This window comes from Euprymna scolopes, chromosome 39 (genome assembly GCF_053919585.1).
Source record: "Euprymna scolopes isolate OS-2025 chromosome 39, ASM5391958v1, whole genome shotgun sequence".
Classification (NCBI taxonomy): domain Eukaryota; kingdom Metazoa; phylum Mollusca; class Cephalopoda; order Sepiida; family Sepiolidae; genus Euprymna; species Euprymna scolopes.
In genome coordinates, this window is record NC_136520.1 from 20,878,299 (window position 1) to 20,896,970 (window position 18,672).

General features: G+C 30.5%; 1 protein-coding gene across 5 annotated transcripts in view; it reads left to right on the forward strand.

Annotated features, from left to right (window-relative positions):
- LOC145263673 (spastin-like) overlaps positions 1–18,672 on the forward strand; it is a 314,215-nt gene that overhangs the window by 95,366 nt on the left and 200,177 nt on the right. For 2 of the 5 annotated variants that reach the window (XM_080120548.1, XM_080120549.1), the window contains exon 2: positions 1,816–1,899. In XM_080120548.1, coding sequence (XP_079976674.1) covers positions 1,816–1,899 — 84 coding nt within the window. Of the gene's footprint in view, positions 1–1,600; positions 1,900–13,950; positions 14,155–18,672 lie in introns of those variants that run through there. The other 3 variants (XM_080120547.1, XM_080120546.1, XM_080120550.1) reach the window with 3 other exon arrangements.

An 18,672-nucleotide genomic window follows, 5' to 3' on the forward strand; every position in this document is an offset into this window, starting at 1 on the left:
TACATATATATATATACATATATATATATATATATATATACATATATATATATACATATATATATATATATACATATATATATATACATATATATATATATATATACATATATATATATATATACATATATATATATATATACATATATACATATATATATATATATATATACATATACATATATATATACATATACATATATATATATATATATATATATACATATATATATATATATACATATATATATATATACATATATATATATATATATACATATATATACATATATATATATACATATTCATATGTATGTATATATATATATATAATATACATATTCATATGTATATATATATACATCAGCCCTTTTTATTGTTAAAACTGAACCATTTGGCATAATTTTTGTTTAACAAACTTGGAGACTGCATTTCAATCCTTGCTTTAGTGGAATTAAAGATTAAAACAAAAATGATACTTGATTACCTATTTGCTAAACACGCACCATTCTAAAGGATTCAGCATAAGTGAAAAAATTTTGTGTCAGAATCCAGAGTTCCCCTTTTTGAAAGCCTACATTTTCCTCATGTAACTGACCGTGTTTCTAACTTTACCCTGAGGCAAATCAAAAAAAGACTATAAATTAAGCTGAATTGTGACAAATAGATGCAGTTGTAAATAGCATTTAGATGGGATTAACTTAGGAAAAAGACTTCTATTTCTCGCGCACACATACACACTCACATATGAGAGAGGATTCATTCTCATTTCAGTTTTTTTTTTGTCCTTGATTACTCAGATCAGTTTTAAAAAAATGTTTGGCCCATGCCATAGCAGGGAGTGAAGCGGATATGTTTTCTTTTTGTCTCATTTGTCCTTCGTTGTCATGTGTTACACTGTGTTGAGTATTGATTAGATTGAGGCTCACTTTTTTTTTTTTTTATTGTTTATTGATTGGTGTATTTGAAGTTCATGGAAAACATTGAAAGGGGACAATTTTCATTTTACCTATAGATATTTTTATTTAATTTTTGTTTATTTAATCTGTTTGTTGTGGGTAATATTTGTTCACAGAATTGTTGCATATGCAATAAGTTTCATTTTTGATTCATCAACGTTTTCAGTTTGTCTTCATTTGTCAGTTTCATTTCATGACAATCACAATGCAGCCTTAGAACCAATCACAGGCCTTTGTCACTATCTCCCAACTTAGATCTCAAAAACCTTTGCTAATTCTGACTAAGTTAATCTTTCGTATTGCAACACACTCTGTTGGTATTTTTAAGAAATTAAAGGAACTTGCAGTCATATTAGCTGGAGGACAGATGCCAGATGAAGTGGGCTCGACTAAGTTCTTTGACAGTCAAGCTTGGCTGGTATTGAGTTTTGCTGCCATATAAACAGCTATCATCAGCAGCTACTATTTAGTCAATTCAGGGTTTTACCACTTTGATAATGCATTTTTTGGGGGGAAGAATGGGGATGTCCTAATTTTACCTCGTAGTTGAATCCTGCATCTTTTCTATTTCCGTTTGACATTTTCTATTCTCATCCTCTTGTTAGGGAAGGTCTGACATTTTATTTGCTTTTCCAACAGAGGTTCCAAAGAGAATTCTGCATCTCTATCATGTATTTTAAAATTATATCGAATCAATTCTGCAAAATAGAATGGAAATGTCAATTTTCATTAAACAATGAATGTAAAATTGAAATTAAAAAAGGAAATGCATAAAATTCTCAATTCAAAATTGCAAATATTGTCTGTGCATGTAAATCAATTTTTTGTTAATTTATGCATTTTTTTTTTTTTTCAGGTGAAGCATGGGACCGTGCACGGAGATTACGTGACAAGATGACAACGAATCTTGCCATGGCAAAGGATCGGCTTGAAGTTCTCGGTAATTTTTAAAAACTTATTTTATTCAGTCTGTGGGTTTTGTGAAACAAACTTAAATGTGACTGATTGACAAATTAACACAGTAACTACAGAGAGCATTTCTTTAATAGCAACAAATTATCTAAATAGCAACTTATAATATTTTATAGATAACCTGTAGTAGTAGTTTATTCGCTTTCATTTTCTCATTTCTTGTTTTTATTCTATAGTGATGAGTATTGATTAGTAACAGTAAATAATGTAAAGAAAAAATTTTTGGCATTTTACAATGCTGCCAGAGGTTTTATTTTTATTCTGTAGTATACAAACATAACACATCTCTTGTAGGGAAATAGAAGCAGCTGTCCCAAAACACTTTCACTCCAGCTTATGACGATATAATTTCCTGTCTATGATGCAATATCCTAACATTGTTGTACTCTTAAATTTTTCACTTAGAATGAAATTTTCCACTGCTTTAGCATTAAGTGAAAAAATAGTTTTTAACATTATTTTCACAAATGTATACATACATAATCTGGTCACCAAACATTTGCTTTGCCACATTTGTTTAGCATTTAACTCTTTTTCTTATTCCGTTACATGAAATTTCTAATTTTTAATGCCCTCCCCCAATCTTGTTATAGTGTAAGAAACTAACACAAATACTATTTCAACTATGATCGATAAACCAACGAAGCTTCTTATAGAGATGTGTGGATGCTGCTATGATGCATTTGTTCAATCTGTACATGTTATGCAGTGAAAAATAGCAATTTCAAATGGAAGTATGATGGATAAATTCATCTTGTAGAGATGCGTGGACAGTTCTGAAACAAAAATTTTGTTTTTCTACTTGTGCAAAACTGTCACAAAACTATACTGGATCAGTTTTTGTTTTATTATTCCAGACTATCACTAGATATCTATGGACATATTCTAGTAGTCTTGTTTCATTAACATAAGTTTTTGCTCAGTGAATGGTGATGTCTCTGTTTCTTTCTCTCTTTTTATTTCATTTATATGTGATGTAATATCCTCACACATGACTTTATGTGCATGTAATTTTCCATTTTTAGTTTTCACTCTTAAAAGTAATGCAATGCATTTTATGAATATAAAATATTCAAGTTATAGAATTACTTTTGACAAATTCAGCATTAAGTAATCTATACGTGATTAGCATGCCATAAAAAAAAATATTCTACAAATCCAACATTTAACCTTGCTGCATAAACATGCATTCAACTAATGAGATGATTTTTGCATTGTTATGTTCTTTGAAAATTTTTATTTACTTGCCCAATCATCATATCTTTCACTTTTTTGTTTTGACACTGTCCCCCCCCCCTCTGTTTATAAATATTATTTTAGTTTCCTAACCCCGAGTTAGGTTTAATTTTTGTTTGAACTAAGATATGTTCATCTGAATTTAAAATTTAAAAACTGCAAGAACTTTCTAGTCAACCTGATATTTCAGTTTCCTATACAACCTTTCACTTTTCTCATACTGTGTTAATAATATATTGGATTTGTTGTGATCAAATTTTGCCAAAGTCACTTTCGTCTCCCATTTATGCAGAAGATAGCTATTTGTATTACAAAATAAATGAATGTACAGAATATTTGAAGACATTAAGAACTTTAAGTATAAACAAAAAAAAATGACGCCCCCCCCTCTACCTGCGCAACTGCCATTGCTCAAAGGCAGCATGCATACTGCCAATTTATTCTTTGCAAACAGAAACCATGCTTGATGATCTGAAAATCACCCCTTTTCAAGTTCATAATATAAAAAACCTAGACAATTCAAAGGCATATGAACCTAATATCAGCCTGGCTGTACTAGAAAAACATGCCCCACTGAGGTTGCTCGAGATCAAACTCTTCAACAAATACCTTACTGAATCTTGCTTTCTGTGATACAATAATTCTGGTTAAAGAACTGATTCAATAAATTATCGCTCCATTAGCCCCCTTCCTCTTTTTGCCAAAATCTTTAAATCCTTAATTAATCAAGCACTAGTTCACCACTTCATAGATGCCAAACTTCTTTCCGACCAACAATATGGATTTGGGCAAGCCCGTTCTACTGCAGATATCTTAACTGTAATTTCTGAACATACGTACCATGCACTGGATAAGACAGGGAAGGTTAGGGCAGTAGCCCTAGATATGTCTAAGGCCTTTGACATGGTATAGTACAATGGTCTTCTAATGAAAATTAAATCGTATGGTATTACTGGATGAATACTTAACATAATCAAATCCTTCTTAAATAAGAGAAAACCCAGGTTGTCTTAGATGGTTGTACATCGAAACATATAATTGTGGGTGTGCCTCAGTAGGCAATCCTTGAACCGTTATTATTCCTTGTATTTATAAATGACCTCCCTGATAGAATTGTCTCAAGATGAGTATATTTGCTGATGACACCACACTCTATAACAAATATGAGAGGAAAATATCTAAGGCAACGGATAAAAACTTAGAAAAAGACCTTCAGTTTGTAGTGGAATGGCAACGAAAATGGATGGTAACATTCTATGCTGCCAAGATTAAGCTTCGTTCTTTTAATAATTACAAGAAACTTTCGCAATCACTGATAGCCATGGCTAATGATCAGGGCTATGACAACAAAATATTCTTATCATTGTTTTGACTCTTGAGTATATATCTGATACAGTTAATCAATTGAAAACCACATCACTCCACCTAAAAACTATATACTCGAGAGTCAAAATAATGAAAAAGTATTCTGTTATCATTGTCTACTGATGATACACCACCTGAAAGTTCTTCATGCCAACTTCTTCACAAGAAACATGAATTTGAACAAATCCATTGAGAACATTGCCAAGGCTGTTGTTAGAAAGTTACTTATGCCTGAGAGTATCCTGTACCTCTACAAGGTCACCATTTCCCCATATATGGAATATTGTTGTCACATTTGGTGCATCTGTTACTAGTCTTTCACTCCTAGACAGTGTTAAAAAAAAGAGTCGCTAACCTAATAGGTCCTGCACTGTCAACCTTGTCCCATCAAAGAAATGTTGCATTCCTGTGCCTATTTTACAAGTATTTTAATGGAAGGTGCTCTGATGAATTCTAAGCCCTTGTACCTCCTTGACGGAAATACCCCCAACAAACAACAAGGTCCAACCTGTACACAGAGATCCCTAGATACCAGAAAGCCTTCTCTCCTAATAGTTTCTTCCCTTTTTCTGCTAGACTTTGGAATTCCCATCCAGGTCCATGATCCTTGACTGTACTGACATGCAGAACTTGAAGTGTAATATAAAGACATCTTGCTGCTCAAACACTACATAGTATCCTTGCAAATTATGTGCCAAATAGCAGCTCCCTACATCAACGTAGCACTGTACCTTGTTTAGGGTAAAAAATCATTAAAAACTTTCTACAGACCTGAATCTTGGCTGAGGGATGGGCGGTTAGGAGTGGTCAATTTGTTCTACAATATTCTCAAAGATGGTGACCCCATTGCTGTGAGGATGGTAGAGAGGAAATAGGAAAGTGATGCGATTAAGTGCTACTTGGAAGCGCAGGTCGGGTAGTTTAGGATCTCTAGAGATATCCCTGCCACAGTAGAAGTTGTCCCTCATGTAGGCATATATTCCACATCCATGGTGGTCTTGGGGGGTCAATTTTGGATGTTAAATTAGAATAACTTTTGATTGAGAAATCATCTAAGGAAACAGTTGTCAATTTTGGTTTCGCAAAGGAACAACACACCTGGTTTGGTTTCCCTTAATTGGATTTAATAATTATCTCTGAAGGTTCCCTTCAGTTGCTACTCGTAAAAAACTGCACTTTCTCCCCTTTTTGTCAGAAACCTCACTCCTGGGACTGATAAGGACTGATGGACAAAATATAGGGAGTGTCAGAAGAGCATCTACAAGTGCTTTTTCTTCTTTGTTGTATTTCCAGATGAGAAAAAACAAGAGGGCAAACTAAGTATTGGACTTAATATAATAAATACTTAAGGTTATTTTGTGAAAAAAAAAAAAAAAAAAATTCCCCTCGCATCTTAATACTATTTTTTGGGATGAAAAGAAAAAAATATTCAGGATATGTATTTCCAAAAAATGACTGCTAACAATTCATCGTCGTCAACAATTCCTGGCTAACTTAAAATGGTGATTTTTTTTTTTTTTTTTTTTTTTTTTTTTCCCTGCTCATGCAGATTGTGATGAGTGATGTCAAATTTAGAGCAAACTTTTTTCGAATCCTGCTGCTAAATATGGCTTCAACCGTATGTTCGACAGTCATGGGTAAAACGTTTATCACTTTAATTCATTTCCCACAGAAGTGATGTTGCAAGCCTACCTTGTTTTATCGTTATTTCCATGGCAGGTGCTCGTCTGAACTCCAATCTCTGGTCCCCCCCCCCTCGCCAATCTTTCACAAAAACACCCGTCTAGCTGAATCCACTGTCAAAAATTTTCCCGACTCTTTATCTGCACCTAAATCGAAACGTAGATTCCATGAACAAAGCTTCTTTCTTAGAACTGCACGCCTGTGGAACTCTGTTCCGTCTGCCTGCTTCCCACCTGACTACAACCTGGATGTCTTCAAGTCCAACACAAACAAATTCCTAATGAACCGCCCCCTTAAGTAAACACTTCATTAAATCTCCACACTAACATACTGTACTTGCAATAACCCTTATCCCTGAGTGGCTTCCATGTAAAAAAAAAAAAAAAAAATTAAGGCGTAAAGCATTTTGAGAAACATGGAGAATACTGCTTTATAAGATTTATTTACAAAATGTCTTTTCTTATTGGAACGTCAGATGCAGAGTAAAAATTAATCTTATTTATATCTAACATTAATTTCTTTAAGTTAAAGGTTTAAATTATAACTAAATATTTTTTATGTCATCAACAAATATTCTTAAAATTGACAGAAACAATTGTCAAAATGTTTTTGAATGAAATATGGAACATTTTTCTGAATAACTAAGATTTACTTGTCATTAGATTTCATGAAAGATCGACAGAGTTGAATCAAGGCAGCAAATCTTACACCAAGAGCTTGGTATTCTTTTAAATAAAGATTTATAAAATAATAATACTTTGCTGCAGTTTCACAGTATATCCGATCATGAAAAATCTATTCTTGTTCTATACATTTGTATATATGGCCATCAGATTTTAATTGTTTAAATTTTTTTGGCATGGATGTCAGCATGCAAAGTAATTTTTTTTGTTATTTGACACATATGAATATTCTTTTTTTAAATTTCAAAATGCTTTGTTTTAAATTTAAAATATGAACAAGAGTTGTATGTATTTGTGTTTTATATAAGTTAAATATTTGTTTAAAAATTTTTCAATCAAAATTAAATTTTTATTTTTTTATTTAATCCTCATCTAAGTAAAGGAAGTACTGCTACTCAAATCACCAGGTAATGATTTAATGAACAGACCATTTTTTTTTTTTCATTACCTTTGCCTGAAGAAGAGAAAGTTAAGAATGTTGTGGTTTTAATCGTACTTATAGGCAAAGGCTAAAAATAGTAACACTAAAATTTATGTCCAGATGACCTTTGAACTCTATTCAAATTTCACTCGCGCATAATTTTTATCCTGATTTTATCCTAAAATGAACTTAAATATTTTTAATTTTAATATTATGCAGATTGTCTATATTTTGTTCCATAATTTCAATACTTTTATAGAAATTAGGAACGTGGACGATGCTGGATAGCTCTATTAGTGTGTGTGTGTATGGATAATATATATATATATATATATATATATATATATATATATATATATATATATATATATATATATATATATATCCTGGTAAGCTTCAATAACATCAATGGTTTATTTATATATCCTCTTCACTTTCTTTTTCTATTTGATGACTTAAAATGATCTCAATTTAATTTCACGCTCATCTGAATTTGGTTTCAAAATCATCTGTGCGCAACCTATAAATATGATTTTCTTTCTGCACCAGCAACTTTCTTCATTTCTGTCAGATCCATGCCAGATTAATATATCTCGGTGGCCTTCTTATAGGATTATCGATGTGCAAAATGGAGTTGAAATTAGCCCTACAGCTCTTGTTCCATTTCATATTCGTGTTTTTCTGGAGAAAAAAGAAAAAAAAATTACCTTACTCCCTGCTCCATTTCACTTGAACTTGTATCCTTCCACCTACCAGGAGAGGAGATGGGTTATGGCAGGGATTTTCTCTGGAAATTCAGCAGACAATATTATGTCAGCAATGATATTATTATTGCAATATTGGAATAAATTTATGCAATCGAATATTGGTTGCATATATATAAAAGTTGGGATATTCTTACACAGGTTAAAATGCAACTTTCAAGTTAACAGCATTGAAGTAGATTCAGGAATTATTGCAGAAATAGTGAAAGGTGTGGTTGAAACAGACATTTAGATGATCAGACTTGACAAATTGTATCATAAAAAGTTGTTCCAAAAGACTAGCAACTTAGTATAATATTTACACTTATGATATAGCATAAGTATTAACAGTAATGTTGGATATAAGTAAATTTATGGAAGCATTGGTTATATATAATTTATTTATACAAACATTGATGGCTACATATGTACATATGTGCATACATGTTTCTGTAATCAACCGTTATTGGGGAGATTACGTCTTCAGACCAAGAATTTCCCATTTTTGCATTTTGAGGGTACAGGCAATGGTTCTGTTGTCATAACTTGGATTGGTAGAGAGAATGAGTTGTACAGTGGCACATCTCCAATCTCTCTCATTGAACATTGTGTCACTTTCAGAAATGATAGAAGGCCCCTATCGCTGTTGGGATTTGAACACAACTGGCCAACTAATAACAAAAAAAAAAAATAGGTTTTCATCAAATAGAAATGGAATCATGTCATCTTTTCTAGGGTGATAATTTTATCGCTCCACCTTGTATGTGTTGATTTTTTTTTTATTAGATGTTTTATTCTCTATTAAAGCACATAAAGCACATATTACTTTTCATTTATAACAAGGTGAGAATAGTAGTTAATTTGCAATAAAAAATATATACCTGTTAAGAAGAAAATCTATAATTATCAACAGTGAATGTTTTCCAAACTGGGTCATTTTTAGGTCAGATCTTCAACAGATGTTCTGCCCTGCGAGGATGAAACTGTGGGCCTTTGTTGCCAAAAGTGTATGGGGAGGGATTAGGGTTATTGTCTGGAAAGGATTTATTCATCTGTTGATGGCTATCTCAATGCATCAAATGTGTTTTTTTCAGTTGGTTGGGGAATCGATTGAAAAACATGGGGTTGGGATAAGTGGGTGAATTTTAAGCATGTATTTTATCCCTAATGTTTAACAACTTTGCAAATCTCTAGAAGTGTAAGCCATTTTGAGTTTCAGATGGTTCGCTGTTACACACAAGTCCTGGTAGGTGACTTGTTTGTAGTAGACAGTTCCACAGAACAAAATATTCTTACCGTGTCGAAACCCAGGAAAAGAACATGTGAAATTGCTTCAGAAAAGGTTTAATATTTATGAAGCAATTCTGTCGTCAGTTCTTAGCAGCATCGTTTATAAATAGAATCGTCCGACTGTGTGGGATCATACCCCATTATAGCTCCAAAATATTGCAACATCCTCCCTATTTTTTATAATGGGGAAGTCCCTTGTGTGTGTTCTGCTCAAAAATAAATATATATTTTTATATTTACTTAGACATAACAAAAATTAGAAATCATTTGGGTCTTAGAATTTTAGCATTTAAAAAGACGCCATTTTTAATTGTGTTCGAATGTCAAAAAGGAATATTCCTGATATCAAAAAGTTGCCGACTGTAATTGATGGAATGCGAATACAAGCATCAAAAACCTTCAACTGCGACGTCTGTACGCAAGGGAAAATGACAAACTATCAAAACAAGATACCAGACAAAAAGGCCAAAAAAATCCTATCAATCGTACAGTGTGACTTGAACGGTCCCATAAAACCGATGGCCAGAGAACATTATAGATATGTGTTGAATTTCGTAGATGACCATTCAGGTTTAATAATGGTTTACTTTTTAAAGAACAAATCTGATACCCTGCTAGCAACTAAGAAATATCTAGCCGACATGGCCCCCTACGGTGAAATCAAGTGTATTCGCTCTGACAATGGTATGGAATTCACCAATAAAGACTTTGAACTTTTATTAATTAACCATCATATCAGGCATGAAACATCAGCTCCTAGATCGCCACACCAAAACGGGACTGCTGAACATGCGTGGCGGACACTTTTTGAAATGGCAAGATGCCTACTCATTGAATCAAAACTCCCTAAAAACCTCTGGACGTATGCACTTATGGCGGCAGCCCATATACGCAACAGGTGCTTTAACAAAACACTATCTAAAACTCCATATGAATCTTTCTGCGGTAAAAAACCAAATTTAAGCAGAATGCATACATTTGGTTCAACTTGCTTCGCATATATAGAGAAAAAGAGTAAATTGAATATTAAAGCCGACAGAGGTATATTTCTTGGATAGTATAAAAACAGTCCAGCCAATTTAATATTTTTTCCCGAAAAAAATAAAATAAAAAGAATCCGGTGTGTAAAATTCACGGACACGTTTAATTTTACAGACGAAAACCCGTCGTATGAAGAGGATGAAATTATATTACCTCAAATAATTAGAACAAATGAAAACAATAAAAATGACGGAGACAAGAGTGTCCATGATGATGATGATAAAGTCGAAAGATATCCCAAAAGAAATAGAAGACGACCCGATTTTTTTGTGGTCGACAATATAAAAGATTATCAAATTGACTATTGCTATTCAATGGAAAATGCGCCAAAAAGCTTCAACGAAGCAATTAATTCAGAACATTGTGATGAATGGAAAATTGCCATGAAAAAAGAAATAGATGCCTTAACCGAAAATGATACCTATACGGTAGTGCCTCTCCCAAGAGATAAACATGTTATTTCTACCAGATGGGTCTTTACAAAAAAGAGTACAGCATCAGGCGTAGAACAGTACAAAGCAAGATTTGTTGCTAAGGGGTGCTCTCAGATTTATGGTAAAGAATACTTTTCTACGTTTTCGCCGACCACAAACCTAACGACAATCAGAATTTTAATGCAAGTCGCATCACAATATGACCTAAACATCCATCAAATGGACGTAAAAAAAATGTTTATTTGAATGCCCCAATAGACTGTGAAATTTATATTACCCCTCCAGAGGGATTTATAATGAAAAATAAAAATAGCGTATGGCGATTTAACAAGTCATTATATGGTCTAAAGCAGAGTGCTCAGTGTTGGAACACAGTATTCCATGATTATATTATTAAACAACAACAATTTAGACAATGTGCTGTTGACCCCTGTTTATATACCCAACACAAAGACGATAAACTACTGATTTTGGTTTTGTGGGTCGATGATATTTTAATCGCATCAAATTGTGACATAATGTTAACTGATGTTAAGAACAAATTAAGTAAAAGATTCAAAATGACCGATCTTGGCAAAATATCCTGGTTTCTGGGGATAGAATTTACTCAAAGCAAAGGACTTGTTACGATGACTCAATCGAGATACATTGACAAAATACTATTAAAATTTGGAATGGGAGAGTGCAAAAAACGCTCTACACCGGTCGAAAATGATATTAATAAAAATATACACACAGAATCTGAAATAATAAGTGACACACAATATCGCGAAATGATAGGTAGTCTTCTATATTTAATGACTACAACCAGGCCCAACATATGCTATACAGTAACAAAACTGTCACAAAAATTATCACGACCAACAATGAAGGATTTAAACAGAGCCAAAATGTGGACGTAGATATCAGTCTTTAGTCAGCAACTCCCAGGGAAGAAATGGGATTGCATGATGTCTTCACTGTTGATGATATTGTTGGATTTTACAAGAACATCATTTTGGGAGGAACAAGCTCCCCAACATGAGGCACTCTTAATTCTTGTTATTTCCAAAATCTTTTTAAAAATGTATTTTGTTTAAATGTTTTATTCCTTGTATTAAAAACTTAGCTTGTTTTAAAATAGCTTTATTGAAAAGTTTTGTATATATATATATAAAACAGGGCCATTCTCAAAATTAATGTTTCTTTTAAGAGCACAGATGAACCATGATACTTGACTTGTGCATTTTAAACTCTAAATGAAGCTATTATGTACCGTTAATTTTATAAAATCAACAGTAGATTCTCTACAGTGCAATGTAGACTACAATGTATTGTAGACTGTCACTGCAAGGAGGCATGTGAAACTCCCTTAGAGCAATCGATCAATTTTATTAAAAAATGGGCGATTTCATTGATTTCAATGAAAATTAATGAGAAGGTAAAACATTTGTTGATCCTCATTCAATCCTGGAAAATGTCAGATTTCCCCGCTTGTCCAAATTGATATAAGAAAATCTTGTAATTCGTTTTCAGTTTCTGTCAAGTCCTCCACTTGTAATTCGTTTACAGTGGTGGCTTTTTTTTCATTAACACCTGACAAACGAATTGAAGCAGCAGATCACCTTTATTAAATATTTATCAAATTAGCAATTGCTTGCATGTTTGGCAGTAGATCAGGTTAAACATCTTAAAACTATTTCTGTCTTGTCACCATCGTTTTTTTCTGTTTTACAAATCCATTGCATTTTCGCTCCAAGCAAATAATGGATTTATATTAATAAATCCATTGTTCGCTTAGAACTCTTCTTTTTTTTTTTTTTTTTTTTTTTTTTTATAATAATTGTTTCAAAAATCGTCAAATAAATTTAATCTTTTGATAAACGATATTGTAAGTAGTATTTCACCTTAATTTTTTTTTTTTTTTACTTTTGGAGATCCTTTATTTAATCTATTGTCCAGTTGTCTTTAACAACTCCTATGATATATATTATTTAGTTTTGTTAGAATATATAACAGAATATATATATTATTTAGTTTTGTTAGAATATATAACAGAATATATATATTATTTAGTTTTGTTAGAATATATAACAGAATATATATATTATTTAGTTTTGTTAGAATATATAACAGAATATATATATTATTTAGTTTTGTTAGAATATATAACAGAATATATATATTATTTAGTTTTGTTAGAATATATAACAGAATATATATATTATTTAGTTTTGTTAGAATATATAACAGAATATATATATTATTTAGTTTTGTTAGAATATATAACAGAATATATATATTATTTAGTTTTGTTAGAATATATAACAGAATATATATATTATTTAGTTTTGTTAGAATATATAACAGAATATATATATTATTTAGTTTTGTTAGAATATATAACAGAATATATATATTATTTAGTTTTGTTAGAATATATAACAGAATATATATATTATTTAGTTTTGTTAGAATATATAACAGAATATATATATTATTTAGTTTTGTTAGAATATATAACAGAATATATATATTATTTAGTTTTGTTAGAATATATAACAGAATATATATATTATTTAGTTTTGTTAGAATATATAACAGAATATATATATTATTTAGTTTTGTTAGAATATATAACAGAATATATATATTATTTAGTTTTGTTAGAATATATAACAGAATATATATATTATTTAGTTTTGTTAGAATATATAACAGAATATATATATTATTTAGTTTTGTTAGAATATATAACAGAATATATATATTATTTAGTTTTGTTAGAATATATAACAGAATATATATATTATTTAGTTTTGTTAGAATATATAACAGAATATATATATTATTTAGTTTTGTTAGAATATATAACAGAATATATATATTATTTAGTTTTGTTAGAATATATAACAGAATATATATATTATTTAGTTTTGTTAGAATATATAACAGAATATATATATTATTTAGTTTTGTTAGAATATATAACAGAATATATATATTATTTAGTTTTGTTAGAATTTAAAAACAAATTTTTACATTTTTTTTGTTTATTAAATAAGGAAACATTTTTTTTTTTTCTTTTTAAATTTCATTTGAAATTTCCTGCTTGGTAATCAGCAGTTTTATTTTTCCACTCAGAAACCATGATGCATAAATCTGACGACGATTCTAATGCCGACCCGACAACATGTGAAGGGAACAAGTCGAGACCGGGCACTCCCCAACTGAAGCGCAAACTTGAGCTTGGTCCTTCCACCTCCTCCTTCTCCTCCTCCCCCACGCACCATCCAAAGTTAGCCACCCCTTCATCTTCATCCAATTCTTCATCACCTTATCTGCCAGGTAGAGAAACTGATAAGCATGTTTTTCATTTTCTTTTTCCCCTCTTCATTCATTCATTCATATTTTAATCATCTGATTGCATAAAAGCTTCTCTCATTTCTCTTTTCAAAACTTGCCATTCCAAAATTAATTTGAAATTACTTTCACACTTTTTGCTGTTTTCTTCACAAATACTCTCAAAAACATCCAGATCTCATTTAAATTCACAAATCACTGATCAGCTCCACATGTTTCAATTCAAATCAAATCATTGGTTTAAAAAAAAAGAAAAATAGCAAAGTGCAACAAGCCATGTTATGTGTACATCTATACATACAGTATATTGAATATTTTTCTACAGTGTCTAGATATGATAGACATCGTCACTCTTTCTGAGTTCAGTCAATATTTAATAATAAAAGCTGTCCCATATTTTAGTTAATAATATGAAATACTCAGATCTACCGTTATTGAAACCTTACAATAAATAATGTTATTACATATGAAATCAGTAACGTTTTAACATGATACTATTCGTCATGTAGCACTAATACAATTTAAATTGTAAATGTTATTACATATGAAATCAGTAACGTTTTAACGTTATACTATTCGTCATGTCGCACTAATACAATTTAAATTGTAAATGTTATTACATATGAAATCAGTAACGTTTTAACGTTATACTATTCGTCATGTCGCACTAATACAATTTAAATTGTAAATGTTATTACATATGAAATCAGTAACGTTTTAACGTTATACTATTCGTCATGTCGCACTAATACAATTTAAATTGTAAATGTTATTACATATGAAATCAGTAACGTTTTAACGTTATACTATTCGTCATGTCGCACTAATACAATTTAAATTGTAAATGTTATTACATATGAAATCAGTAACGTTTTAACGTTATACTATTCGTCATGTCGCACTAATACAATTTAAATTGTAAATGTTATTACATATGAAATCAGTAACGTTTTAACGTTATACTATTCGTCATGTCGCACTAATACAATTTAAATTGTAAATGTTATTACATATGAAATCAGTAACGTTTTAACATTATACTATTCGTCATGTCGCACTAATACAATTTAAATTGTAAATGTTATTACATATGAAATCAGTAACGTTTTAACGTTATACTATTCATGTAGCACTAATACAATTTAAATTGTAAATGTTATTACATATGAAATCAGTAACGTTTTAACGTTATACTATTCATGTCGCACTAATACAATTTAAATTGTAAATGTTATTACATATGAAATCAGTAACGTTTTAACATGATACTATTCGTCATGTCGCACTAATACAATTTAAATTGTAAATGTTATTACATATGAAATCAGTAACGTTTTAACATGATACTATTCGTCATGTCGCACTAATACAATTTAAATTGTAAATGTTATTACATATGAAATCAGTAACGTTTTAACATGATACTATTCGTCATGTCGCACTAATACAATTTAAATTGTAAATGTTATTACATATGAAATCAGTAACGTTTTAACGTTATACTATTCGTCATGTCGCACTAATACAATTTAAATTGTAAATGTTATTACATATGAAATCAGTAACGTTTTAACATTATACTATTCGTCATGTCGCACTAATACAATTTAAATTGTAAATGTTATTACATATGAAATCAGTAACGTTAAGCGTGTATTTTGTTAAGTGTGTGTGTACGAAAAGTTTCTTTTCATATCTTGGTATTTTGTTAAGTGTGTGTGTACGAAAAGTTTCTTTTCATATCTTGGTATTTTGTTAAGTGTGTATTTTGTTAAGTGTGTGTTTACGAAAAGTTTCTTTTCATATCTTGGTATTTTGCCAAGGGTGTCTGTACGAAAAGTTTGTTTTCATATCTTGGTATTTTGTTAAGTGTGTATTTTGTTAAGTGTGTGTTTATGAAAAGTTTCTTTTCATATCTTGGTATTTTGTTAAGTGTGTGTGTACGAAAAGTTTCTTTTCATATCTTGGTATTTTGTTAAGTGTGTATTTTGTTAAGTGTGTGTGTACGAAAAGTTTCTTTTCATATCTTGGTATTTTGTTAAGTGTGTATTTTGTTAAGTGTGTGTTTACGAAAAGTTTCTTTTCATATCTTGGTATTTTGCCAAGGGTGTCTGTACGAAAAGTTTGTTTTCATATCTTGGTATTTTGTTAAGTGTGTATTTTGTTAAGTGTGTGTTTATGAAAAGTTTCTTTTCATATCTTGGTATTTTGTTAAGTGTGTGTGTACGAAAAGTTTCTTTTCATATCTTGGTATTTTGTTAAGTGTGTATTTTGTTAAGTGTGTGTGTACGAAAAGTTTCTTTTCATATCTTGGTATTTTGTTAAGTGTGTATTTTGTTAAGTGTGTGTGTACGAAAAGTTTCTTTTCATATCTTGGTATTTTGTTAAGTGTGTATTTTGTTAAGTGTGTGTGTACGAAAAGTTTCTTTTCATATCTTGGTATTTTTTTAAGTGTGTGTGTACGAAAAGTTTCTTTTCATATCTTGGTATTTTGTTAAGTGTGTATTTTGTTAAGTGTGTGTGTACGAAAAGTTTCTTTTCATATCTTGGTATTTTTTTAAGTGTGTGTGTACGAAAAGTTTCTTTTCATATCTTGGTATTTTGATAAGTGTGTGTGTACGAAACGTTTCTTTTCATATCTTGGTATTTTGTTAAGTGTGTGTGTACGAAAAGCTTCTTTTCATATCTTGGTATTTTGTTAAGTGTGTATTTTGTTAAGTGTGTGTGTACGAAAAGTTTCTTTTCATATCTTGGTATTTTGTTAAGTGTGTGTGTACGAAAAGTTTCTTTTCATATCTTGGTATTTTGTCAAGTGTGTATTTTGTCAAGTGTGTGTGTACGAAAAGTTTCTTTTCATATCTTGGTATTTTGTTAAGTGTGTATTTTGTTAAGTGTGTGTGTACGAAAAGTTTCTTTTCATATCTTGGTATTTTGTTAAGTGTGTGTGTACGAAAAGTTTCTTTTCATATCTTGGTATTTTGTTAAGTGTGTATTTTGTTAAGTGTGTATTTTGTCAAGTGTGTGTGTATGAAAAGTTTCTTTTCATATCTTGGTATTTTGTTAAGTGTGTGTGTACGAAAAGTTTCTTTTCATATCTTTGTATTTTGTTAAGTGTGTATTTTGTCAAGTGTGTGTGTACGAAAAGTTTCTTTTCATATCTTGGTATTTTGTTAAGTGTGTATTTTGTTAAGTGTGTATGTACGAAAAGTTTCTTTTCATATCTTGGTATTTTGTTAAGTGTGTGTGTACGAAAAGTTTCTTTTCATATCTTTGTATTTTGTTAAGTGTGTGTGTACGAAAAGTTTCTTTTCATATCTTGGTATTTTGTTAAGTGTGTGTGTACGAAAAGTTTCTTTTCATATCTTGGTATTTTGTTAAGTGTGTATTTTGTTAAGTGTGTGTGTTCGAAACTTTCTTTTCATATCTTGGTATTTTGTCAAGTGTGTGTGTACGAAAAGTTTCTTTTCATATCTTGGTATTTTGTTAAGTGTGTGTGTACGAAAAGTTTCTATTTATATCTTGGTATTTTGTTAAGTGTGTGTGTACGAAAAGTTTCTTTTCATATCTTGGTATTTTGTTAAGTATGTGTGTACGAAAAGTGTCTTTTCATATCTTGGTATTTTGTTAAGTGTGTGTGTACGAAAAGTTTCTTTTCATATTTTGGTATTTTGTTAAGTGTGTGTGTACGAAAAGTGTCTTTTCATATCTTGGTATTTTGTTAAATGTGTGTGTACGAAAAGTTTTGTTTTCATATCTTGGTATTTTGTCAAGTGTGTGTGTACGAAAAGTTTCTTTTCATATCTTGGTATTTTGTTAAGTGTGTGTGTACGAAAAGTTTCTTTTCATATCTTGTCATTTTGTTAAGTGTGTGTGTACGAAAAGTTTCTTTTCATATCTGTGTATTTTGTCAAGTGTGTTTGTACGAAAAGTGTCTTTTCATATCTTGGTATTTTGTTAAGTGTGTGTGTACGAAAAGTTTCTTTTCATATCTTGGTATTTTGTTAAGTGTGTGTGTACGAAAAGTTTCTTTTCATATCTTGGTATTTTGTTAAGTGTGTGTGTACGAAAAGTTTCTTTTCATATCTTGGTATTTTGTTAAGTGTGTATTTTGTTAAGTGTGTGTGTACGAAAAGTTTCTTTTCATATCTTGGTATTTTGTCAAGTGCGTGTGTACTAAAAGGGCTTGAAATATGGTCAGCAATCTTGTGTTGATAAATTTTGTCTGCAATGTAAATGTGAAATGTACACCAAAACTTTGTAAAATTTTTGGAACTTGATGAATAGGTCAGAATTTTATATTTAAGTTTTCATATAAAAAACGATTGATTTTAATGTATTTGATTTATTTCACCCTTCATTTAACATTTTTTTTATCTTGTTAAGGGAAGCAAAGTCAAATGCTTTGACTTTGCTTCTCTCTCTCTCTCTCTCTCTCTTCAGATGCCTTTTGGTACGTAACCTAATTATTTCAAGGACAATCTGTCTAGGTCATAATGACACAAC